Below are 26,969 nucleotides of genomic sequence, written 5' to 3'. Positions count from 1 at the left end.
TATTCCCATTTCATATTATACAGCAACAATTTCCTTAGTACGTTAAATATTATGTGAAACCATGGTGTTCAGTTGGCTGCTTCACAATCTAATTAGAGCTTAACCATGATTACCTCCAGTTGTTGGATATTCAGATTGTTTTGAATATCTGCTATTAAAACTATGTTCTACATCCTTCTTTATACATAATTATTTGTATGTATCTCTGATAATTTCTTAAAGATAAATTCCTAGGAGTAAAGTAACCAGCACAAAGGGTATTTTTTAAGCCTTGTGATACATTTTACCAAAATGCCCTCCAAAAAGATTATACCAATTCACAGTCACATCAATAAATAGTCTAAGAGCTATTTCTTCACATTCCTTGGCAACATAGGAATGTTACTGCTTACCTTTACTGTTACAAATTTGGGGGAATGGTGAAAGGTGTCTTCTTTTTTCTAATGTGTAAATATTTCCCCACGTTTTCTGGTTATTTGCTTTCCTTCTGTTATTTGAAGCAGTCCAAGTCTTTTAGAAGGCATCTCTGATGTGAGCAATGTCTTGTCTTATCACTTGTTCTTCCTTAGGGGGCAAGGGCACAGAAGCTGCATATCTCTTCTGTGTTTTCTCAAGCAGGAATTCCCCAAATGATTGGAGTTAGAAGGTTACCTTGTCTTCTGGGCAGCCATGCTATTTTAATGTCTTGGTAACATAACAGAAAACTGGGCCATTTTCTGAAAGAAAGCAGGCACAAATTATGGGACTTTGAGTGTAACTCCTAACTTTTTAGTTCTTCATTCTTCTTTCATGTAAGGTGAGGTTCAGAATGTTTATCTCAGAGGACTGTTCTGATTCTCACTTATCTCCATCCGCCTTCACATCCACTAGGACATATTTTATACACCAACCTCTAGCCTGGATTGTTGTTTATGCAACCTCCATCATTTGCCTTATTCCACTGAAAAACGTCATTGAAATTTCTACGTTAGTATCACCAAATAGAATCGGAGCTTCTTCATTACAGCGTCTTACATATCTTGACATAGAGTGGGTGCTCACTAAGTGTAGTGAATTAATGATACACACTTCAGTGCTGAGAGAGCTGAAAATACTGCCCTGGAATAAGGGATTATTAGTATGGTGTTCCTTAATGCTATAGAATGGAGGCCATGATTCTTAATTTTGTCTAGAGCAGCAATTCTTCATTTTCTTTTTTCTACACATATTGACCCTCTTAAAAAATGCATACATACAGAAACACACAATTTTACACACACTTTCAGAAGCGTCACAGAAAGAACACCAATTTCTACTATCCATACATCTTTACTTAAAAATGCAGCTGAAATAATAAATTTATTGCTTGACAAATTATCTTTAAGTTCAAGGGACTATGGTCAAAATGGGGTCAGAAACCTGAAAAAAAAAACGAAAAAAAAACAAACCCAAAACACACCATCCCATCTTGCAGGTTATACCCTCAGCAGCAGCAAAAGTAGAGTCACATTTCCTGCCAATCAACAGTGTGTTTATTTAGACAAGCCAAAGTCATGCTGCTCTATCACATTACACTCATTATGTTTAGCTAAATGTAACTGTTTCTAGTTTAAAGTGACATTCTCCAATTCTTAGAATTTGTTTTCTGTTCCCCTTTTCTTTATCCTTATAATAAGGGCTGCCTGTATTTCAATTATGATGAAATACTTCATGGGGGGAAGAGCTTAACATTTACTCATTAAAGAACATTTATCTCCTGGGTATATAGGCTGAAACCAATGGATGTGTTTCCTGCTCCTTATGGATTTAAAGTCTAGTAGGGAAGACAGATTACAAATGTCAATATTCCTGACTTCGTCAGTCCTCAAGGCTGAGAGGCATATTATTACAGTGGTGTGCTGGAGCCTGCTTGTACCAGCTTGTAAAAACCTGATTATGTACATCACTTCCCAGCTTACCAGTGGCTTCATGTTAGTAGCTTGAAGTCGGCCGTGCAAGAGCATTTATACCACAGCAATCAGCAAACACAACAAATCTTGGCACCTCCATGCCCAGCAATTGGCAATCATTTACTACCACAGAGTGTCCTTGTCACACTAAAACAGTGGCTCTCATTCCAGGGCTCCTCGGTAGTAATTCAGGTAGAGAGGGCTTTTATCAACTTTTCGAATCCTCTCTCAACTACTTTTCTTAAGACCTAAGAGTACAGATGTGTTCTAGGAGACCTTAGGATATACTGGCTACTAGGTGAATGTAACATCTGATCAATTTCAGGCAACTTCTTATCCAAGGTGGTTAATCAAGAGAGTCTCAAGATGTCCAGATAAAAACCACACATCTCTGAGCTCAGCAGTCAGTTCAAATTATATTCTGGGAATTAATACTAGAATTGAAGAGCTACCAATCTGCAACCCATCACTTGTTTATCATTAATTACTATCTTAGTTTGACGCAGCATTAACTGTAAGTAGACATTCCCTGGCACCATTTCAGTATTGCTGTTGTCAGTGTTTTGGCTTTAAAGGCTGCCAACACTTTGCATGGATCTGCCAAAGAGAAAACAGCCTTGTCTGCAGTGTAATCCATGTACAGAGCAAATATTACCGATCTTCTGAAGTAAAACTTAGGGATATACTGCAAAGCAGGACAATGTTAAGAACCTGGTAGACTAGATAATAAAACTCTCCCCACCTTAACTTCCAGTGCTCTTGCATTACCAGCCAAAATGTGTATCTATTCCATTTATGGTTAGTAGTAGTAAATAGCATGAAAACTTGTAGAAAACATCTAGTCTAGTATAAAATACATAAGAAGATGGACCAAGGGTGAAATGCAAATTAGGAGAAAAAGGCAGCTGAGGGTCTATGGAAGTGTCTGCTTACAGATGGCTGAGGATACTTACCCTAATGTTATGGAGGGTTTCTGACCATTCCGTGGATCCTATCTGAGGTATGGTAGTGAGAAGTAAACTTTTGGCTTTATTGGCATTTTCTTTCAGGGTCTTTAAGACCCGGTCCACAGAAACCTAGAGAAACAACAACACGGGATGTTAAGAGCAATTTAAAATTCCACTGCTTTTCACAGAACATCTTCTTGAGTTCCTAACTGATCTGTTAAAGTCAGTTTACCCCAGTTTCAATCCCCTGAGCGCAAGCTCTGCATGTATCAGGAAGAGCTCTTGGAGAAACCCAGTGACATCTCTGAAAAGCACTACTGGTTTTCAGTATGGCATCCAAGAAAGTTTCTCAGATATATAATGTGTTAGCATGGCCTAAAAAGGTTGTGGCTCTTCTCATGTCCATAGAATGGATTCCAGTTTTAAAAACTGTTGCTATACTGGATAAATCAGAAGATAAGCACATTTCTCTTTAGAGAAGTCTTCCAGCTAATAAAGAAAAATGATGGAATCAAAGCATCAACCATTTTACAGTCCCAGTGAATTAATGGATGGGCTGTTAACATCACAGAACCAAAAAACCCAAACCCAACAAAGAAACAGTCCACTTTAATAAGCTTCCTTGTGGATTATGATGACCGAATATGATCAAATCTTTAGATCCTACTGCAAATTTACAGAAAATAACAGAGCGCTGAGAAATTGGATAAACCACCCTAAGGAGATGATTTCACCAATTCGGATGGTGGGAAACTCTACAGGACAAATGACCTGCTTTTCACAGAACATCTTCTTGAGTTCCTACCTGATCTTTTAAAAATACCTGGAAGAAAAAACTCACTTATGCTATTTGAGATAACTAGAAAATTGAACTTTGCCTGGATGTATTAAGCAATTATTGTTGGAATGCGATAACAGTAATGTGGTTATGTTAAATGTTTCCTAAAATGTTTATGGATAAAATTATGGATCAGAGTATAGATGAAATATGATTGGCCTTAAGTTGTTATGTTTCTGATTGAAGCTGGATGTTGGATTCTTGGACGTTCATTACCATTGTCTGTTTCTGAGTAAAGTTGTTTAATAAGAAAGCTGAAAAAAGTTACGTGTAAAACAGATGATCAGAAAGAGTACTTGTCATGTTTCACTATGCTTAGAAGAAACCCAAGATTCAGGGGCAGGGCACAGTGATTACACATTTCTGTTTCTTGAAGTATCAAGTCCAGACCCCTCCCACAACATTGAGATGTGTTTAGAACAAAATGATGAGCACTGTAGCAGAGGGGAGTCCCATCACTGTGCGAGGGGATCACAGCACAAGGTGGTGACCAGCTAGCTGGGTGCCTGGCCAGCTATGAATCTTCAAATGCAGGGTCATGAAGCATCCAAGAGATTTACCTTGTATTTTACTCTTTTCCTCACACTTTGTGACTAATATAGATTCTGATCTCCTTTTTCTCTTTGTTTCTGCTGTTGTTCTTCACCCAAAATGTCCTTTCTACTAACTTCCTCACAATAAATTCTAACCTTCTGTTCAACATCCAGCTTAAATCTCGGAGAAGTTTTCTTCAGAAACTATCCCCCTCCCCCATTCCATCACACCTACCATCTGATGACCACCCTCTCAGGAGCCAGCACTATACTAGATGCGCTACATTTATCATATGGCTTAATTCTCCTAATAAGCTAATCTCCTAATAAATCTCCTAATAATCTGCAAGGTCAGAAATGTAACTACACAACCCCCACCCATGCGAACAGGTTAAATAACTCAACCAGTATTACAAGTAAAAAGAACAACAGGGATTTGAAGAAGGGTTTAGGCAACTCTAAAACCTTTTTGCCATGCCAGGCTACACATCTGGTTTAAAGCACAATGACACACATAGCTGACTGAGATGATGCCATCTTTGTCTTTGTTTTCCTGGTGGCATTTAATATTATTTGCTTTCGTGCCTTACCACTTACAAAGAGCTTAGGTTTGTTTTTTTTTTTTTTTGCTTTTAACTGAAGTAGCTCCAACTGACTGTTTTCCAAACCTCATGTGGGCTACTAAACGAAAGTACCATTCGCTCTGCATGGGGGACAAATGTTACTAGACCGAGCAGAAAGCCACAGGCAGGAAGCAATCTGCTCTTGCGGAGTGGCAGAGGCTGGAGTCTCCTATTAATTGGAAGCAGCTTCTCAATATCATGAGGCTGAGCTGTCCCTTAGGTGACCAAAGCTGCCAAGTCAGAGACTTTGTTGAGTCAGGATTTGCAAATCTCTTACATAACAAACATCCTAGTTGTCAGCAACAGTTTATTACACTGCGGAGTCAGGATAAGACATTCATGCAAAGAATCTGTGTTCATCTATGACCCAAAATCCATACCCACGGATGGACAGGCAGCTAGAATATCTTACTCCATTTTACATGAAATTGGATGGTGAAACAAGCAGCCTGAGATGGTGGTAAGGTCCCTTTGGAGAAGATGTCACCTTCCCTAAGTGTGTTCAGAACCGCCACCCCTGCACTTCTTCCTTCAAAATTTCTTGACTGTAGTTTTATCACTTTCTCTTTTTAAAATGAGATAAATGACAAGACAAATCATCTGGTTTTTTCAAGTAAAATGCAAGGAATGAAAAGGGAGGAGAATATTACAGTAAAAGATTTAAGAGGCATATCGTTCAAGTGCAATGTGTGGATTATAAGGGATCCTGATTTGAACAGTTAAAAATTATAAAACGAGGGAAAATGTGACAAATCTGGACATTTGATTATATTAAGGAATTAATATCAATATTTTTTCATACAACAATGGTGTGGTTTTAAAAAATTATTTTAAAAGAGAGGCCTTTTAGAAAAATTTACTTCAAAATAATTAGGGTAGGGGAGAGAAAAGTGGGTAGGGGCATATAAATAAAACAAGATTTGACATGGCTGATAACTGTGGAAAGCTCAGTGATGGTAACTGGGAGTTCATTATATTAGACTCTACTTTTGTAGATGTTCAAAGTTTTCCACAAAGAAAATATTTGTTTTGGAAGCCTGACCTCAGTGGCCCAGTGTCCTCAAATACCAGCTGGATCTTGCTGTCTTTCCTGCCAAAAACCCTCATTGACCTCCCATCTGAAATCCTTACACAGCCTACGTGGCCCTGCCTCCCTCTTCTCCCTCCTCTCCTCTCCACTCAACTCAGGCACGGCCATCTTTCCCATCACACTTAAACCAGGAAGCCTTCCTGGATTTCAAGTATTTGGTTGGGCCAATTTGATATGTACTTCTGTACCTTATCACACTATTTCTTTATAACCCTGAGCCTTCTCACATTGGTTTGCTTGGCCTCTACCCAGCCCCACAAAACCCAGAATGTTGGCTCCTTATGGACTTGTCTGTCTGCTGTCATATTATTATACCAAGCACAGTACCCAGCCAAGGTAGGTAAGACAAACAGGAATACAGACAGACATGAATACAGAGTCCTTTTACCAGGAAGAGGTACGTAATAGTAGGGTTTTCACCCTACATAATAAACAGTAGCACAGCATACAGAACTTATAACCAAGTCTTTATCCTTAAAGTAAGGGCCAAGTCTCAATATAATTCCCAACACACCTACATGTTTACAATGTACTGTTCCCCTGTTGATCCTTGGATAAAAGTGTCTTTTTATTCTCTATGAAGATTTCTGTTCTTCCAGTGGGAACTACAGAAAAAATCTGTTAATACCTAATGACACTGTATAAAAAGCTGACTTTAAAACCTGGTAGAATGGCACTTTCTGGAAGTAATGTAATATAAACAAAGAGTTAAGACACTCCCTTACTGGCTCACACAGCACGTGGAAACCCAGGCCATACAAGTTCCAAAGAGAATTTCACTTACTACTTCCTCATGCTCCTTCCAGCAATCATAATCTGTTGCCATGGCGATACTTGCGTAGCAAATTCCAGCCTCCTTAGCAAGAATCACCTCTGGAACTGTGGTCATGTTGATAACATCCGCACCCCAGGTTTGGAACATGACACTTTCTGCCCGGGAGCTAAAACGAGGTCCCTCAATTGTGATCATTGTCCCTTTTGAGTGGCACCGGAGTCCTAGCTTCTTAGCGGTCTCTATGAGGACCTAGAATGCAAAGAACCAAACTCAAAACATACGAACATACGAACAGAAGGTCAGCTTAATTTATTTTTCCTCTGATTGTTTAAAAGATTGTTACTATAAATACCTAGTACCTGTAGGCCCTCAAAGAGAACCTAGGAAATCACAGAAGGGTGTTTCCTAGACCCTTATCCTTATATAGTGCTCTGTCCTGCCCCAGCCCCTAGCTCACAGCTACAAGAGCAAACAGTGAGGTTTTTCTACACACCAGGCATTTGTTTACATGCTTTAATCTCACTTCTTAACAACTTTAAGAGACTATCATGGATTGTGAATGGGGGCTTGAGCCTGAGCTCTTAACCTCCAAGTCTACACTAAGGTGCCTTCCTCATTCACATCTCAGAGACGTGCAGAGTGAACTGTTTTCAAGCTCCTGAGAAACTCATTCTCACTGGTCTTTTATACAAAACCTGAGGGCTTTTGTGAAAGCTTTTTGGGGGTAGAAAGTGATTTCATAATCTCTTTTGCCTATTGCCTCTCTAAAGACATACAGTAAAAAACAGAATGGGGCTGTGCTGATTTCTTCTATCCAGAGATAAACTTATCTTGGCATCCCTTTAGAGGCAAGGCCACATATGAGTTTAGAAACATTATTTAGAAGTTTGATCACTTTTTTTAGTGTCTAATAATGTATGTCTAATCTAATTTCATTATTTTCTTAGCCTGTGCTTCAACATTCCTTTTTAATTAAAAAAAAAATAGTCTTTTAAACTTAACTCTTAAAGCACTGCCAAGAATTCACTTACCCTTATGTACGTCCTAGTTTTTTCATCTGTAAAATGGGAATAATATTATATAACTCAGAGATACTGAGAAGTTTTTTTTTTTTTTAAGAATTTATTTATTTATTTATTTATTGGCTGTTTTGGGTCTTCGTTGCTGCATGTGGGCTTTCTCTAGTTGCAGCCAGCGGGGGCTTATCTTTGTTACGGTGTGTGGGCTTCTCATTGCAGTGGCTTCTCGTTGCGGAGGATGGGCTCTAGGCGTGGGGGCTTCAGTAGTTGTGGCTCGCAGGCTCAGTAGTTGTGGCACACGGGCTTAGTTGCTCCACAGCATATGGGATCTTCCCAGACCAGGGCTCGAACCTGTGTCCCCTGCACTGGCAGGCAGATTCTTAATCACTGTGCCACCAGGGAAGCCCCGATACTGTGAATATTAAATGAGCTAAGGAATATATATAGCAAGGAATCTAAATGCTTAACTGGTCTTCTAATTATTAACACTGGCAGCTTCTACACATTTCCCAAATAATTTGTCAAGTTTCCTATGATACCATATATAAGATGGAGTAACTCAAAGTCAATAGAAGGCTCCAATCCAGGCCAAAGTCTTGCCTGCACATGTCTGAACCACATAAGCAAATTAACCTATTTCCTTAAAAATAACACATTATGCTATGGCAAGACGAGAAAGAATTTTAACAAGAGCTTCGGCAACTCCAAATTTAGAACCATGACAAGCCCTAGATGACTAGCTGATGCTACATCATGTTTATTTATCCTATACATGCTGAAAATAAGATTCTGCTAAATAAAAACTTTTCCTTAAGGAGTATAGGTATAAATACAAGGGCTTATTAAATCACTCTTTCCCCTGATGTCCCCCCCCACTTTCAAAATTAAGATATAACCAGCCCAGTCCTGTCTTCATTAAATGTCTTTAAAAATCCCAAATAACTGAGCTGTATGTCTCGGCCAAACTTCAGAGTGCTTCTAGAGATGTGTGAAGGAAGATCACAACTATCGCAGGCCAGTGGCAATGTGCCTTGTACGTCTTCACCATCACCCTGGGTGGTGGGTGCCACGATGGGGAGGAGGAAGTAGAGGCTTATCGGCCTGGGTGGGCCAGGCAGTGACAGACCCTGGGCCCTTGCCACCTGGGCAAGTACTCTGCACTCCCACACAAACAGATAACGCCACCGTAAGGTGCCAGAAATATAAACTACAGGCTGAGAGGTCTCTTTACTGTGTCAGGACTTTAGAAGAATGTGTTTCAGATTACCTTTCGACTAGAAGTACTATTTTTGGAATAGGTAATACTTGCACATGGTACAAAAACGTAAACAGTACAAAAGGATATTATTCTGTGACAAGTATTTCTTCTACCTGTGTACTAGCGACCCAGTTTCCCCATGGGAAACCACTGTTACCAGTTCTTCGGTCAACTTTCCAGAAACACTCTATTTGCATATAAATATTTTCATATTTATCTCTTTTATATACACATATTTCAACACAAGTGGTAAGATATAGTACAACCATAGTGTACCTTGCTTGCCACTTGACAATCTGTCATCGGTACACGAAAGTACACAATGACGTTGAAAGTTAAAGTGATAATTACGAAGGGGAAACACTACCCACTCTTTACATTTTTTGGACAATAGTTTAAAATCTCTTTTAGGGTATATAAGAATAAAGTAATACTCTGAAGGCGTTATTTTCCCATTTTCTTAAACTGCCCTCCCCAGCACTCTTTTAAAGTCTTTATGTGAGGGTCCTTAGCTTGACTAGACTAATAATAGCTGAATTAATTCAGTCTCAAGGGAGGCCAAACTGCATTACTGGAAACTATCATCCAGCCACCACATTTACAGTGCTCTGCATACATCATTAGCACTTTTCCCTTACCCACCTCTACTCCTAGTACCCACATCACTGGGCAGTACCTCTGATTTCCTACTAACATGCATATTCTCTCCCTAGTCTATTTCTTCCCAAGCTGCCCCCATTTTGAAGTGGACAAAAATGTTATTGCACACATCTACCTTCCTCTGGAGAGCAAATTTATTCTGTGGACAGATCTGTGTTTCAGACTTACATTGTTCTGATATATTCTGCTGATAACTACCCAGGAACTTACACAGTTGATCCTTGAACAACATAGGTTTGAACTGTGCAGTCCACTCATACATGGATTTTTTCCAATAAATTCATACTACAATACTATACAATCTGTGGTTCGCTGAATCCTTGGATGCAGAACTGCAGATAAGGAGGGCCAACTGTAAAGTTATACTCAGATTTTCAAGTGCATGGTAGGTCAGTGCCCCAACCCCTCACGTTGTTCAAGGGTCAAATGTATTCTAAACTCACACTTAAAAGTTAACCTTCAGGTGTTAAAATCACCTGAATGATTAACATGTTTAGGTATCTGTATCGTCTAAGTTATTTTATAAAGTAGATTTTACTAGGCAGTTTGTCTCTGACAATAACTTCTGACCTACTGGGTTGCACCTGACTTTCAAATCTTGAGTTATAAGAAAAGTACCATGGATGGACTTTTGAATTGTGGTAGCCATTTTTATTCTCTGAAAGCTAAGGCTGTGATTCCTCACTTTATATCACCATTGGCTTTTGTAGGGCTGCCCCTTTAGTCCTGAGATCTTACTATAATCCTGGAGAGGAAGCTGGACAGTAACAGCCAAACTCAGCTCAAAGGCAAATGATGCCAATCTGACAATTTACAGATTATTAATAACTTAATTCATAAAAGCAGTTAACAGTCACTGGATGTCTTATAACTAACAGGCAGCACTCAAAGCACTTATAAGTAAATAACTCTTTTATCCCTCACAGTCCTACGAGGTACATGTTATCATCACCTTATTTTACAAACGAGGAAACCAAACCCGAGGTTTTGGTCCAAAGACACACACCAATTAAGCTGAAGAGCAAAGACCTGATCATAAGAAATCTGGTTCCAGATTGTATACTCTAGACATACTATGCTACCCTAAATTATTTTAAAAGGTATCCTGACAGCAAAATCAAAACTTAGTTAAGAAAAAAGAAAAAGTAGGTTGCAACTTTGAGTGATTCATCTTAACAAATGACTGAGGGTAGTGGAGACATTATTAGCAAAGGGAAACAACTCTTCATAAAACCTTGAGTAAGCAGCAAGCTAGAGAGGGGAAGAGAGACCACATGCTTGGCCAGTTAATTCTACGTCTAGATGCCACCCCAAGCCCTCATGATTTATTCTGGTGCACCTTCCAGAAATATTACGAACCTCTCTTGTTTTAGGGCAGAACGGCTCAGCCATTGGAATATGACACACTCCTCTGGCACAGGAATGATTTCCGTCATAGAAGGTCTGAAGCCTTCTGGTAGTCCTACAAAATAAAATAAAAAAGGGTAGTTTTTAAAAAGCCACCTTCCCACCCTCTGGGGGCTGGTAATCAGTTGTATCTAGGTCGATATCTTGGTCCTCACTCCAGAATCAATAGTTCTGGATAAGCTGAAGGAAACTTTTTTTTTTTTTTTTAAAAAAAACAACAACAACAAGAAAAAGAGCTTCTGGATGGTATTTGGCTTTTTTGGCTCTGGGTTGGTGGCAATGTGCTTCCCAACAGGAATTAAAGTGTCTGTGGTCTGGTGGCTGTGATAGGATAACCACACTGAACTGTAGATGCAACTCAACTGTGGGCTCAGGAGGCCAGGTAAAACACTTAAGAAGTCAATATGAAAATTTTCCATCATCTCAGATGTAGAGGATTGTATAGTGAACCCCATATATATCACTTAGATTCAACAGTTTGCAAAATTTTGTCAAACTTGCTTCATCTGTTGCAAATCCCAGACTTTGTCACTTCACCCCTACTTCAGAAGGACCAAAATATGTGGAGTATTTTCCACGGCAATGTCATTATCACAGCTGATAAAAATGACATTAATTCCTCAGTATCACCTAATATATAGACCATGTGCAAATTTCCCTGGTGTCCTCAAAAAAAAAAAAAAATCTTTCTTTAAACCGTTGCTTGATTAGTTTCATGTTCAAACACAGTCCAAACTTTGCATTTGATTGCCCTGTCACTAAATTGAGAGTAATTCCTGCCCTCTGCCCTCAACCTTATTTTTTCATGCCTTTGACCCACTGAAGAAAGCAGCCATTCATCCAGCTCCACATTTCAGAATCATTTGTCTCTTTGCTCCCTTACTTAAGCTTATGCGTCTACCCGCCAGAATTAGTTCTAAAGTCTCATGAAAGTTCTAAAGTTAACTTTCTGATAAAACATTTTTGAATCTGTAGGAGAGAGGGTAAAATTAAGCCAGTGGCAAGTCACCCAGCAACTTCTCTCTCAAAGTTTTCAGAATAAAGCACTTCCTATATCCATTATATTGTTCTAAACTTGAACTCATGAGTAATATAGAAAAGAAAGTCCTCATTTCCCTAGAGAGGGGAGAGCAGGGGAGGGACACGGCAAGGGAAAACCAACAGCTGAAGGCAAATCACTTCATTTCTGCTTCTGGGGGTGGGAGGGTAGGCGACGGCATGGAGAAATATTCTGGTTCAGTTTACACAGCTGGCGTGTCCACCTATCAAAGTTAACCTGTCACTTCCTCCCCATCACATATTAAACAGTGACACTAGCTGGCACCAAAGCCACCCTGCTCAGAGATTAGGCCTCAGAGATTGGGAGGAATGAAAACCCAGTCTGTGCTCCTCTCAACCCCTTATCATATACGGGTCTTAAGGGAAAGGCTAAGTTAACCCCAAAGCAATTTCAGATGGCACCGAAGAACAGGTCAAATGACTCTTCCAGCCTATATAAACAGAGGCTTTTCTCTTTTTGTAAAACTGACTAATAAAATGGTTCCACATATTCCAGCTTTGGCTTGGTTTCAGCCTTCAGTGAGTCAAGTATTAGCAAAAATCCTACTTACAACCATGATTAAGTGTGAAAACAGGGCCACAAAACCCTTCAGTGGCTATACCCCAATAGACATCTATGCAGTAACACCCCCATCTTATCTATCTCTGTCCCTCTCTATCTCCATCCCTTCTTTGCCTAATTACTCCTCTCTCTGTTTTGAACATTTACCTTAAGACATAATATGTATTAGTTATTCCTTATGTTATGCTATATACATGTGATACTAACTGCCTACTGTTTTAATTCCCTCTCAACTGGAACATTTTACATTTTTCTCTTTAAACAAAGCTCCCTAACTCCCACTTCTAAGGCTTATAGCAAACCATCATATCTCCTTGATTCTTCATTTCCCAATTACAAAATGTAGTGTTCATCCACCCATTTGTAAGAGTGTTATAAGGATTAAGTGAGCCCTGATGCCTAGATATCCCACGGCAGCTCAGAACTGAGGTCTGGGCTAGAGACTGAATTGGGAGTCAGCACCAAGGAGAAGCTGTAGCTGAGAATGGGGCCTCAGAGCACCCAACCTTGCAGGAGGGGTAGCCCCGAGGAAGAAATAGGGACTTTAATACCAGTATTTCTAATAGGTTCAGGGTTATGCTGTTAAGATCCCAGGAGGGAAAGTGCCAATAAGAAACATCTCTTCACACAGACTGCCCACCTACTTGTGGTGTTCTGCATAACTCAAACAATGACACATTCAAGGAAAAGTAATGATCTAATTTTAAATCACTATAAGTACTCCTATGCTGCATAAAATAATGAGGTATGATTATGCTGAATGAAATTCAGACCAAGAGCAATGGGGTTTGCAATCACAAGTGAAGGACACCACCCAAGTGAAATTCTAAAATGAAAATATATGTGATTTTAAGATCTCCTGTCCTCCCCCTGAGAGTTTTTAAGGAGAAGTGAGAGCTTCTGTAATGTAGCAAGAAGCAAAGGACGTCCCACACGGTGGGGACTGTTACCTCATTGAGCCTGTGTTAAAGGGGGTTCCTGCCTGTTCACTCCCAATTTCCAGTCAAAAGAGCTCTTCTATAAACAAAACAGTAGTTCACTCTCAAGTGGAGCTTTCTGACGGATATGAAGAAAATATAGAAAATGTAGTTTTGTACCTGGATTTCAATCCTGTTACTGATTTTTCGTGTGGCCTTGAGCAAATTACTTCCTCAGGGAAGTAGAGCAAACCTCCCTGAGTTCTTTCTTCATAAGGTATTAGCAACATCCACTTACACCCTTGTTTAAAACAGGGCCGCAAAAAACCTCTGGTAGCTACATCCCAATAGGGTGATGCAATAATTCCTCCATTTATATGTCAAATGTGCGTTTGGGGATAAACAGTAATTGTTGCAAAGTGCTACTACTATTGCCCTGAGGATCAATGAGGGAACAGATGCAGCATCTGGCCCACAGTATTCACCCAGGTCACATTACCGATGGACACAGGCGCAGCAGAAGCAAGCACATGGAGGAGCTCATCAATGGAAGACACTTGCAGATTTTTCTTGAGGGCAGAAACTAGGTGTGCAGCCGTGCCTAGGTGAGCACCTTTCCCTGATAAAGGGGGCCCTTAATGAGATCTCTTCTTCCTCCCATCAAGAGATAGAACTGGAATCTCTTCCTGGGCCACAGGAAAAAAATTAGCCTTAGACAACGTCAGACTGGCTGGATCCATTGGGAAGCTGTGTTTTAGGCTGTGGGTGAGAAGAACAGGAAGGATCACACACCTTCCAGAAGCAACCTAGACCAAGGATGAGAGTTTAGGGGTGGCGGCTCTGTCCTACCAAGCTATGAAAGTGGCATGTGGCAGCAAACAAAATAATGCCCCCCTACACCCCTGAATATCCACACCCTAATGCCCAGAACATATGAATATGTTACCTTACATGGCAGAGGGGAACAGAGGTTGCAGGTGGAATTAAGACTGCTAACCAGCTGGACTTAGAAAGATTATCCTGGATTAACCAGGTAGGCCCAGTATCATCACAGGAGTCCTGACATGTGGAAGAAGGCAGAAGAGTCAATACTAGTGATGAAAAGGACTTGACCCGCCATTGCTGGCTTTGAAGATGGAAGGGGGCCAGGAGCCAAGGAATGAAGGTGGCAAAGAGCAAGGAACGGGATTCTCCCGAGCCTCCAGAAAGGAATGCAGCCCTTGATTTTAGCCTACTGAGACCCATGTTAGACTCCTAACCTGCAGAACTAGATAATAAATTTGTGTTGTTTAAGCCACTAAGTTTGTGGTAACTTGTTACAGCAGCAATAGGAAGCTAATACATGTGCTCATATGGTTTAACACAGTTAACGCAATGCAACTCTGCCCCTAACTCTTGCTTCAATTGGTGAAGCCTCCTAGCGAGGCAAAGGGACTGCTAATTTCACCCCCCTCTCCACCATCAGCCTGGGATATATATCCACTGGAAGTAGACTTCAGGGACTGCCCAACTGACTGGCTTTACTGCTCCCTGGCTGGCTGTGTGCCTCCAGGAGAGAGTCACTCTGACCTGTGTTCACCTTATCAGTCTTCTCATATTTTAAATGGGGAAGTATGAAGGGTAAATACTGTGTGAAGACTGAATAAGAACACATGAAGCAAGTGCTCAGCCCGAGTAACTACTGCTGGTAGAAAATCTGCTTCTGTACCTGTCGTCTGCCAACTTCAGAGCAGACGTACTCGGGTCTCAAGTCAAGGGTACCCCCAAAACGGGGATATGTGATGAGAAAAGTTAGCAAAACAAACAACAAACTGCGTATGGAAGAGTGAAGAAGACAAAATGATGTTGTGTACTGGCAAGAGAAATGAGTTCAAGGCCATCAGGGAGAGAATACCGGGCACTTTCAGACACAGTGGGGGAACAAAGCCCAGAGAAAGACTGACCAGTAGGTTCTTTCTGGATCAAGATCCTTGAATTGGCACAAAGACAGCCATTTGTTAATAGTTTTCCTTTGAGGAAGTGCTGAGTTGCAAACAAGATGAGGGAAAACACTTTTCCCACAGCAGAAGCAAACACACCCGCACACTTCCAAGGTGGTTCTGGAGCACAGCACATGTCCACGAGCCTCAGCACACAGGAACACGAGGCGGTTAATTTACTGGCAAAGCGGGGCCAAGGGCTGCTCATACACAGCTTGGTTTCGGGGAAATGATTCTACCCATATCACTTAAAGTCTACCCAAACAGTCTATCTCATGAGTGCCCCTAAGTGAAAAATGCATCGTTTGGTGCATTTACTCTTAGCACTGCAAGCTGCAAAAGGGGAAGGCTGGTTGGAAAGGCATGCATATTGAAAACTTTAGTAATGTGTCAGATTGCCTTCTATTACGATTCTAACCATCTCTACCAGTAATAGGTATGTGCGTTAATTATCCAGGGCCTGACAGCATCTCACAGGTGGGAAGAACTTAATATTTTTCTTTCCCTTCATAATTATTCAGAAATAACTTGACTTCATGTTCAAAAGACCAGAGATGACCAGATAATAAACATTAATACTTCACTGGGGAAAGGGAAATGAGCAGGGATGCAAAGTACAAAAGCAGTGAAGAAACCACCACAAAGGGGACAAGATAGTTTTAAGTACACATCAAAGATCATTACCATCAATGACAAAAGGAACTAGGAAAAAATTACATCAAATTACAGGAAGAGCTGAATAGCTGAGGTCTTCTACCCAGGGACAGCCCTTCTCTGGACTGTGCTGCTTATTCAGAAGTCTGCATACGAGCTGACGCTCAGTAACAGATTCCGGGGCAAGCCCTCCCAGAGGGTAGCAGTTGTTTGAGCTTGGTTTCCAGCACTCCTGTGACTGTGTCTTCCTTCCTGTTATATTTTCTGGGAGTAGTATGGCAACCAGCTTTGAGGGGAGTCAAGCTGGGAGAAGTAAAAATGTTAAGAACTAACCCAGATGAGGGTAGTGGTGACAGATGACAGGGTGGATTCAAGGCACACATGGGCACGACTTAGAGACCGACTGGATGTAGGGGTGACAGATCCACAGCAGCGATCACCCGGTAGATGGCAGTGCGATGGTATTACCAACTTAGCAACTTACCAAGTGGAGAAGAGGGAGCTCGAGACGGGGGAAGGTGTGGGGTTAGAAGACAACCAAGGGGGAAAATTAATGAACTGTGAATTACAAAGTGTGAGGTGTCTTTGGGACCTTGTCCTGTATCTAGGAGCCAGTATGGATCTCAAGGTGGAGGCCAGAGCTGGAAGTCCATGTGTCAGGAGTGGTTGAGGTCATAGGGTTTGCAGATGAACCTAATTCAAACCCCACAGGTCCCACTTATTAGCAAATGACCAATATTTCTGAGCTTAAGTTCCCTCAATTTAAACTGAGGAAACGACCCATGTATGTGGTAAATAGGGTTAATTGATTTGTGGTACTTGGTAGGAACTCAAACATTGGGAGCTTATAGCATTTTTTAAATAACAGTAAGGATATAAGGTGAGAAGGTAGTTTGTAGAACAGAGTTAACCTCACACAGGGAACAGTTGCTCCCACTTCAAGGACAGCAGCAAGATGACAAAGAAGAACAGGGATGCAAGTAACTGGTGAAAGGGAGGGTGAAGGAAGATGGCGAGTTTGTGCCTAATACCATCTGTTTTCTTGTAAAGAGGCAATGTTCTCAACCAAGAGCGAAGGATATGGGCAGGAAGCTGTGAGAGAACAGAAAGGGTTCAAAGTAGCTGCTGACAGGAATGGGAGAAAGAGCTAAGCAAAGGCTTCCTGTATAATTCTTTATCATAAACCTCCATTTCTATTGGTAAGAACAAACCCCGTGCCCAAGAGGCTGAAAGACTGAGAAACTGACATCATTACACACCTCAACCTCTAGGCCTACCTTCCAAGGATGGCTAAGAACTTTGTACTGTAAAACCCTGGGGGAAGCCCAAGGCAGGGCTATGTCTTTGGGAGAGGGAAATAAACTGACATCATCCCTTACCCCTGTGGTTACAGCGGGACTTTCCTGATGAGTAAGTGTGCATCACCAGCCAACGCTCATCCCAACCCCCAACCTCTCCCGATTCTAGCGAGAAAATAATTCTCTTAAGAGGGTGGGCATCAGAACTCTTAGGAATCAATCCAACACCCTCATTTAGCAGATGAGGACACTAAGTGACACAGGAATTTGGGGGCAGAGCCAGGATACAATTTTGGATGTCCTCACTTCCAAGCTGGGGCTTCTTCCACCACATTCTTTTAGTTGAACCTAACCAGGGGCCTCAGGCCAGTGTGTTAACAGCATTTTGCAGAAAACACTTGGCATTAGGAATTACATCCTGCCTTTTTTTAATCTTAATTTTTTGGCCATATTTTTCTCACTGTTAAAAAAACAAAAAACAAAAAACCCCCAAACACCTTAAACATTCCTGATAGAGGCCGCTATTAAAAAGAAAGAATCTTATTCTCATCCTTACAGATGTTACCCAGCTTCACCTTGAGATATTTCTGGTAGTGACAGAAGCAGTTTAAGGGACCCTACTTGTATGCATCTTTTTTTTTTTTTTTTTTCGAGGTATGTGGGCCTCTCACTGTTGTGGCCTCTCCCGTTGCGGAGCCCAGGCTCCAGACACGCAGGCTCAGTGGCCATGGCTCACGGGCCCAGCCACTCTGCAGCATGTGGGATCTTCCTGGACCAGGGCACGAACCCGTGTCCCCTGCATCGGCAGGCGGACTCTCAACCACTGTGCCACCAGGGAAGCCCTTTTTTTAACTTAATATAATGTGGGCATCTTTCGAAACACTCTGCATATCTAATTGTTCCTTTCATAAATATGGTGAGGGACTTCCCTGTTGGCACAGTGGTTAAGAATCTGCCTGCCAATGCAGGGGACACAAGTTCAATCCCTGGTCTGGGAAGATCCCACACTCTGCAGAGCAGCTAAGCCCGTGTGCCACAACTACTGAAGCCTGCGCGCCTAGAGCCTGTGCTCCACAACAAGAGAAGCCACCTCAATGAGAAGCCCACGCGCCACAACAGAGAGTAGCCCCTGCTCAACACAACTAGAGAAAGCCTGTGCACAGCAACGAAGACCCAACGCAACCAAAAATAAATATATAAATAAAACTAATTCTTTAAAAATAAACAAACAAACAAATAAGGTGAGTTGAATTCCCGCCAATGACGATACTCAGGATTGATGGTGAAAGGAGAAAGGTCCTATGTGGAAGTTGCTAGAATCTCCTGCCCATGTGTACCTTCCATGGCACGGAAAGTTACTAGTCTAGGGTGGAAGAGAGGCCATATAATCAGTCCCCACCCCCCACAGACAAATGAATTTCTAGGAGTATCTAACAACAACTGGGTCGACAATGGAGGGTATGTGCAACAGAAGGAAAACAGGAAGAAACAACAAAATGCCTCATGCTTTGAAAAAAGCATCTAGGGGAAACAGTGTTGCTTGCTCTATAATAGCAAAAATCTCATTAGAAATCACTTCTATACTCCACTTTATAATGTATCATCCAAGTCAGGCCTTAAAAGTGGGGTGGGATGCGAGGGATGGTTATGTCTTTACCTGAAAGGCTGAAAAGCAAAAACAAAACAAAACAAAAGCCAAGTAAATGCATAGTTATGCCTCTAAATTTCTAAGTCTTGTCTCAGAATTTGGTTAGTCTTATACGGAGCCCTCACCAAACCACAGGCAGGGAGGATCCAGCTTCATAAAACACCTACCACTGATCCTGCTGGGCTCAAAGGAGGGAGGTGCTTCCACCAGCAGGAAGGGAGGTAACAGCAGAACCACTGAGCAAGTAAAGCCACTGGCTGTCCCAGCTGCTTCCTGGACAGTGGCAAATAGATACAGGAGATCAGAAGACACAAGGATGCAGGCAGGTATAAAGCACAGTAGAGAAACAATTTGAAAAGCCTTAGTGGAACCCTGAGAGTAGCTAAGCTTTCAGATTTCTGTCTCTGTTTCATGTGCAAAGCCAGATTATGGGGAGGGAATCAACTTGGATTCCCTATGAGGTCTTTTCTCTCCATCACTCAGGCAGTCTTGCTTCCCCACCAGAAACACTGTGAGAGCCAGATGTACCCTACACGGGCAGAGGTTTATACCACAGGAGAACTACCCCAAATTATGAATCTTGGGAGTGTCTCCCTTATAAGATCGTTTTAAAGTAGAAATAGCCTCACAATCCTAAAACAGATGAAAGGTCAGACAGACACATTCTCTCCCCAGTTCACATGGACTGTTTAATAATGGTCAAGAAGCAGAACAAGCCCCATTCTTAACCATGTTTTATCATGAATTGCCAAAAGACTTATGGCTCTGATGGTGGGGACCTCCACCAAGTAGAAGAAAGGGATTAATCAAACCCAGTGGGCTTCCCTGGTGGCGCAGTGGTTGAGAGTCCACCTGCTAATGCAGGGGACACAGGTTCGTGCCCCGGGCCAGGAAGATCCCACATGCCACGGAGTGGCTGGGCCCGTGAGCCATGGCCGCTGAGCCTGTGCGTCTGAAGCCTGTGCTCCGAAATGGGAGAGGCCACAACAGTGAGAAGCCCGCGTACTGCAAAAAAACCACAAAACAACAACAACAAAAAAACCAAAAATCCCCCAGTATATCAGGAGGCCCAAAGCAGGCACTGAGGACACTTACTGTGGGCGAGCCTCTTACAAATTCTTGGTATAAATTACTATTTAAAATTTTTGGTTTGTGAAGAATATTGCACATGGGGTCCAGGATAAGGGAAGATTCAGGAAACCTGTCACTGTGCAACACACATGGGAAAATGACCAGAGAACACATTCTTTCAGCATTTAAGTTCTAGATCCACATACATTTTCCTTTCTACAGCAGCCCTAATCACAAATGAAAGATTACTTTCACTTTAAATATTAGCAAAGGTTATTTCCTTGCATGTTTGAGAAACAGATGAAAGGACTGAGTACACACACCCAAAAATACTGGAACCAACTCCTCTCCCCACCTGTCTGCTGTCCTGATTTCTCCAGGTCAGCCACACCCAGGATTCCCCTTTTCTCATGCCGAGGCTTTCAAGTTTTCACAGGTTGGAATGTAGCATGAGCAAACCCAATGATTTTCAGAATAGAATGATCTTATTTTCCTAAAAGAGCTTTCAGCCTGTCAGACACCTTCAAGGGTATTTTTCATTTTTAGCTTATAGGCATCTAATGATTTTAAAAACAACCATAAAAATCAAAGCTACCTGTCACTCTTAAATCTTAATGACTTCTAAGTTATGCACGGCATGGTTGACAAGCCAGGTTGGTGTTTTTTCCCCCTATGCTGAGCACTGAGGGCAAAGAAAGCAAGATGCTCTAGTTCTGCCATCTATTAAAAAAGAATAGCCATACTATTCCATTTTGATTCTTTATCACAAATGTATGTCAGGGAGATTAAAACAGTCCCTCTAGTCTTGGAAGACACTTTAGGATGAGGATATTTTTTCTAAGATGATGTGCTGGAAAAGTTATAGCAGTAGTAAGCAAAAATGTGTTTCCAGATCAATCCCTGGAGAAGAACCCATGGACAGTGCAAGGAAAAGGGAGCTTAAGTGATAGAATTCAACCTGTAATTTTGAGGAGAGGACCATGGCCCACATAGGTAAAGTGATCTGCCTGAGGCCAAACAGAGCCAAGATGACCCTTCTAGAGTTCAGTGCTCCTGCCCCCACAGCTCTAATCCTCTGTGCACCTCTGCAGGATGCTGCAGTCCTATCAAATATTCTGGGGCTGTGGTTACAGCTATGGGCACTGAGGCTGTAAACAGCAGAGCCTGCAGCTCACCATTCATGCCTGATGACAGGACTAAGTGGAGGTTCAGACGCCTGCCTTAACACACCAGGATTTACTCTGTTAAAATAAAGTGCTGTCAGTACAACACACGTAGGGCATTTCTCACAAGACAAAAAGTTCGGATTCTCCTCTCCTGTAAGACATTCTCAAGCCTGGTTAACAGAAACCACATAGCTCAAACAGCAGCAGTAACACTTAGAAGATGCTCTCCAATAGCAAAATAATGCAAGGCACATATGTAATTTAAAATGTTCTAGCACCCACATCAAAACGGTATAAGAGAAACAGGTAAAATGAGTTTTAGTACCTTATGTAACTTAATATATCAAAAATGTTATTGTTGCAATATATAATTGATACAAAATTTGAGATTTCATTCTAAATGTTACTTACTTAGGGGATCCTCCTTTTAACAGACCTTTTTTTCTGTTTTTACCAAGTGATGTTGACTAGCAGACATACTCCAGCCCAGACTCACAGTAAAGGCATTTATTGGGCAGGTACCACAGGCTAGATTCATAAAAGGCACTCGCTAGGGACTCAGAACTCCCAAGGCAAGACTAAGGAGGCAGGTTATAGACATGACACATAGAAGAAAACAGACACCGGAAGATTTTAAGGTCACACAGCTAATAAGTGCCAAGGCAGAAAGAAACCAGATCTGATGGCAACGCCTGTTCTCTTTCTATTCTCTTTGTGCCCCACCTGCTTTCTTGCGAGCCAGTATGTGAAACATTTACATTTACTACATGTGAGACAAAGATCTGGGAAATGCAACAGTGTACAGTTACACCACGTAAGTAACAAATTAATCCCAGGCTTAGTATCCAAGCCAAACTTTTCCTTCCAGTACCATCTACCATACTTTATAAATCCACATCATTCTAGAGTTTTGTGCACTGCATTATTAAAAAAACCACATTGCACCCCTTTTCTTAGGTCATTACCCCCAAACACATGTCTTTGACGGCCATAGAGATTTTGATCAGGATGTCCCCTAAACACAAACTCCAGTCTCCCTCTCCCTTCGAACAATCATGTTCATTCAGTCACTCAAAAAATACTGACTGAGCAACCACAGGCCAGGTAGTATTGTGGGTGTTGGGGATAAAGTGGCCAACAGGACATATGGGGTCCATGCCCTCACACGGTTTACATTCTAGAGGGGAAGATGAAAAACATATAGTGTCAGGTGCAGAAAAATGATAGGAAAAATGAAAGGGGAGGGGCATGTAATGATTTTAGTCTATCCTCATTATTTATTAGGTTGAACCACATGAAATTACTGATATTCAACCATTTCTAGCTTACAGAACAGGCAATTTCATTTGGTTCAAGCTAATAGCTTCATTTCATCAGGTAACATTCAATGCTTCTGATGGACTAGGGAATATTTAAATACCTGAAAAGCAGAAGACACACAGAACAGGACTGAATAAACCTTCCTTCCATAATAGTCAAGGTAGGAGAGGCGTTGGGTACAGCGAGCCCAGAGTTAACAGACTGGAAGAGTAGGATGGACTGAGGTGATGGTCGGGGTGAATGGATGGGGGACGCTGATAGGAGCTACCAAGTGGTTTACTCTCTGTGGTTCTTCTCCCCACCGCTCTGGCTCAAGTAGCAGACTGCAGTTACCTGTCTCCATCCAGAGCATTCTGGGAAGTGGTTACTTCCCCCAGGAATGGGAGGTGGGGGCAGCAGGAGGATGGGATCCCTGGGATACCACCCCTTTCCTTATGACTTCTTCAACTACTTCTAAATGCAGAGAAAGCCCAGGATCTTGGCAGTCCATTATTGTTCAATATTTTGGTAAAGGAACATTATAGATTCCTTGTGCCATTAAGTAACAGAAAATCCCTAGCTCAGGAACCAACTATTGATCTTAACATCACGAAAAGACAACCAGACATTACGTGCCTCCTGATATGATGCAGAAAGATTCTCACCAAGAATTCAAACCTGGTTCCAATCAGGCCTCCGGAGTTAAGCACTGGTTTACGGTAAACACAGGGGACAGAGGAAGACACTAAATGAGACTTAAGGATGCAATCAGTAAAATCCAGCATGTGGGGAGACTATAGGACAAAAAAGAAAAAAAACCTTCTCTGGACCCTCATTTCAACAAACCAACTACAAAAAAAAAGTCTGTGAGACAATAGGGAAAAAGAGAACACTGCCTAGACATCTAATACTAAGGAAATATTAACTAATTTGTTTTTTAAAAAGTTCTTTTAAAGTTACAAACTGATAAATGTTGAAGCTGAGAATTAGGAACTTGAGAGTTCATGATGATTCTTCTATTTTCTATCCGTGGGCCTGTGTCCCCTTTCCCACAAGTCCCCACACATTGTCCACTTGAGCTGAGAACGATTGTACAGGAGGAGCCTGAGCATTTTAGACGACTGCTCACCTGTCAATGAACTGATCAATAATGACGATATCGCCAGGCTGAATCTCTTCCTTCAAGGAACCGCAAGCTGTGGTCACTATGACATGTGTACAGCCCTCCTCCTTCAGAGCCCAGATGTTCGCCTGATAGTTGACTTTCGAAGGCATGATGGTATGCTGCCTCCCATGCCTAAGGAAAGAGAGTAAATATATTAAATATGGTAGAGGAGTGAGCAGGGCATTTTTTTTTTTTTTTTTTTTTTTGCAGTACGCGGGCCTCTCACTGCTGTGGCCTCTCCCGTTGTGGAGCACAGGCTCCGGACGCGCAGGCTCAGCGGCCATGGCTCACGGGCCCAGCCGCTCCGCGGCATGTGGGATCCTCCCGGACCCGGGGCACGAACCCGTGTCCCCTGCATCGGCAGGCGGACTCTCAACCACTGCGCCCCCAGGGAAGCCCGAGCAGGGGCATTTTTAATACTCTTGGAAAATACTCTTGGAAAAGAAAACTCATTTACAGCAGTGCCTTCCAGCCCTTCCCACCAAAATGCTTTCCTTGGCAGAGGAAGAGTGAGAACAGGCCAGGCAATAACCAGCCTACTTCAAGTATAAACTATGTGGTTTTAAAGTGCAGACTCGGGACTTCCCTGGTGGTGCAGTGATTAAGAATCCGCCTACCAGTGCAGGAGACATGGGTTCGAGCCCTGGTCCGGGAAGACCCCACATGCCGCGGAGCAACTAAGCCCATGCGCCACAACTACTGACCCTGCACTCTACAGCCCAAGAGCCAAAACTACCGAGCCCACGTGCCACAACTACTGAAGCCCACGCACCTAGACCCCGTGCTCTGCAACAAGAGAAGCCACCGCAATGAGAAGCCTGTGCACCACAACGAAGAGTAGCCCCTGCTTGCCGCAACTAGAGAAAGCCCACACGCAGCAACAGAGACCCAACACAGCCGAAAATAAAAATAAATAAAGTGCAGACTCAATTTACATTTCATAGTTTACTTTCCTATCAAGAGTAGGTAATAGCTTACTTAGAATTCACTCTCCAGGAAAATATGCCATGTCTATCCTGTGGGGCACCAACACCCCAGAATCTGAGGCATCTGGTATCTCATGAGCCATGACACAGAAAACAAGAGGTGCCAAGGAAGAAACACCCAAAATAGAAACTCAAGTTTCCAGTCTCATCTCTCTATTCTTTTCTGCCTGATCACCCAAAGAAATTAATGAAACATTTAAAATATTAGATTTCCCAGCTGTTTATGATGACATCAGCAGGTATGGTCCAAGAATGGATCACCTCACTCATCATTACTGTTATGGGCTGAATTATGTCCCCTCCAAATTCTTAGGCTGAAATCCGAACCCCCAGTACATCAGAATGTGACCATATCTGGAGACAGGGTCTTTAATGAGGTAATTAAGTTAAAATGAAGTCATTAGAGTGGGTCCTAATCCAACATGAATGGCGTCCTTATAAAAAGACACAGACATACACAGAGAAGAACATGTGAAGATACAGGGAGAAGACAGTCAGGTACAAGCCAAAGAGAGGGGCCTGGAACAGATCCTTCCCTCCCAACCTCAGAAGGAACCAACCCTGCTGACCCCTTGATCTCTGACCTCTACCCTCCAGAACTGTGAGGAAACAAATTTCTGTTGCCACTCAGTCTGTGGCACCTTGTTATGGCAGCCCCAGCACACTTAACACAACCACTAATGATTTCGTGTCACGCTTCAAACAAAATCCAAACACTCTGCCATGGCGCTCGTATCATCTGGGCCCAGCCTACAAACAGCAACGTCAGTCCTTACCTTTATCCCTTCCCACCGGGGCTCAGCCTCATTGGCCTCGCTGCTTAGCTCCCACATCACCTCCCCAGAGGAGTGCTTTCCACGACCACTGCATCTCCATCACATCACTACCCCTTGACCTTATTTTTCTTTCTGGCACCTATTGGCCACTCAAACTATATATTTCCTTCTCAGTGTCCATCCTTCCCACTAGCATCAGCCCTGAGACGGTGAGGCCCTTATCTGTCTTCCCTGCTGGTGCCTAGAACTGGACTTGCCATATGAGTAGTTCAATCTGTTGGATGAAAAACTGAGTACTTACACACACACTCTTTCCCCCTATCTCTCTCACACACCCACACACACACCCACACCCACACACCCAGTGTGCCAGGAAACAGCCAGTAACGGGAACTTGATTTCTAAAATTACTTTTAAAAATTCACACGTTAGAGGGTATATTTATAAGCAGTATTTCACAGAGAGTTAAAATTATCCTGAGCTGCTTGAAAAAGTACGAACATCACAGGTAATGTTCTGCCACAGGAAGGCTAAGTGTCAAGAGACCAGTCGTCTTCACATGTGATAATATAGAAACAGGCTTTCAAGGAAGTAACAACACACAAAAATCTCACTTTGTACGATAATGATTAAAAGTTTGGGCTTTGAAGTAAAACTGCCTGGGTTCAAATCCTAGGTCTGCCACTTACTAGCTGTGTGACCTCATCAAAATCACTCAGCTTTCTCAGCCCCCCATTTTTTTTTTTGATCTGTAAAATGGATAATAAAAAACCCTGCACCACAGGGTTGCTATCCAATATCCCTTGTATCATTCCATATTGATATTTTGAAATAAACCTTAATGTCTCTTCTTCACCAACAACAGAATTAAGAATACGGAAATAATTTGTACATAATTGCAGACAAGCATTAGCATATGAGGGTTTTTACCCCAAGGTCATAAACGACCTCTCAGAAGGTGGAAGTCCATGAATGCCCAGAAAGTATGGTAGTCCCCGCTTATCCACAGGAAATGCGTTACAAGACCCCCCTGTGGCTGCTTGAAACTGCGTATAGTACTGACCTCTATATATGCTATGTTTTTTTCCTATACTAACAGGTGGGTGGTGTACACAGTGTGGATACGCTGGACAAAGGGATGATTCCTGACCCGAGCAGAGGGGGTGGGATGGCACAAGATTTAAAACTTATGAATTGTTTATTTCTAGACTTTTCCATTTAATACTTTTGGACCGCAGTTGACTATGGGTAACTGAAACTGTGGATAAGAGGGGACTACTGTACATGCATTTTTTCTAAGGCTGGTCTCCA

At 42.1% G+C, this 26,969-nt stretch overlaps 1 protein-coding gene across 1 annotated transcript in view; it reads right to left on the bottom strand.

Moving 5' to 3' along the window:
• Positions 1–258: 258 nt before the first annotated feature.
• The window catches only part of MTAP (methylthioadenosine phosphorylase), a 37,573-nt gene continuing 10,862 nt past the window's right edge, over positions 259–26,969 (bottom strand). Inside the window, exons 4-8 of the mRNA XM_060155174.1 lie at positions 23,861–24,028; positions 11,031–11,133; positions 6,744–6,983; positions 2,882–3,004; positions 259–716 (exon numbers count right to left, since the gene is read on the bottom strand). Coding sequence (XP_060011157.1) covers positions 678–716; positions 2,882–3,004; positions 6,744–6,983; positions 11,031–11,133; positions 23,861–24,028 — 673 coding nt within the window. The 3' untranslated portion in view covers positions 259–677. The remainder of the gene's footprint in view (positions 717–2,881; positions 3,005–6,743; positions 6,984–11,030; positions 11,134–23,860; positions 24,029–26,969) is intronic.

The sequence above is a fragment of the Lagenorhynchus albirostris genome, chromosome 7 (genome assembly GCF_949774975.1).
Source record: "Lagenorhynchus albirostris chromosome 7, mLagAlb1.1, whole genome shotgun sequence".
In the NCBI taxonomy this organism is placed as follows: domain Eukaryota; kingdom Metazoa; phylum Chordata; class Mammalia; order Artiodactyla; family Delphinidae; genus Lagenorhynchus; species Lagenorhynchus albirostris.
The sequence above is the reverse complement of the archived record's forward strand: the minus strand, read 5'-3'. Positions and strand labels throughout refer to the sequence as shown.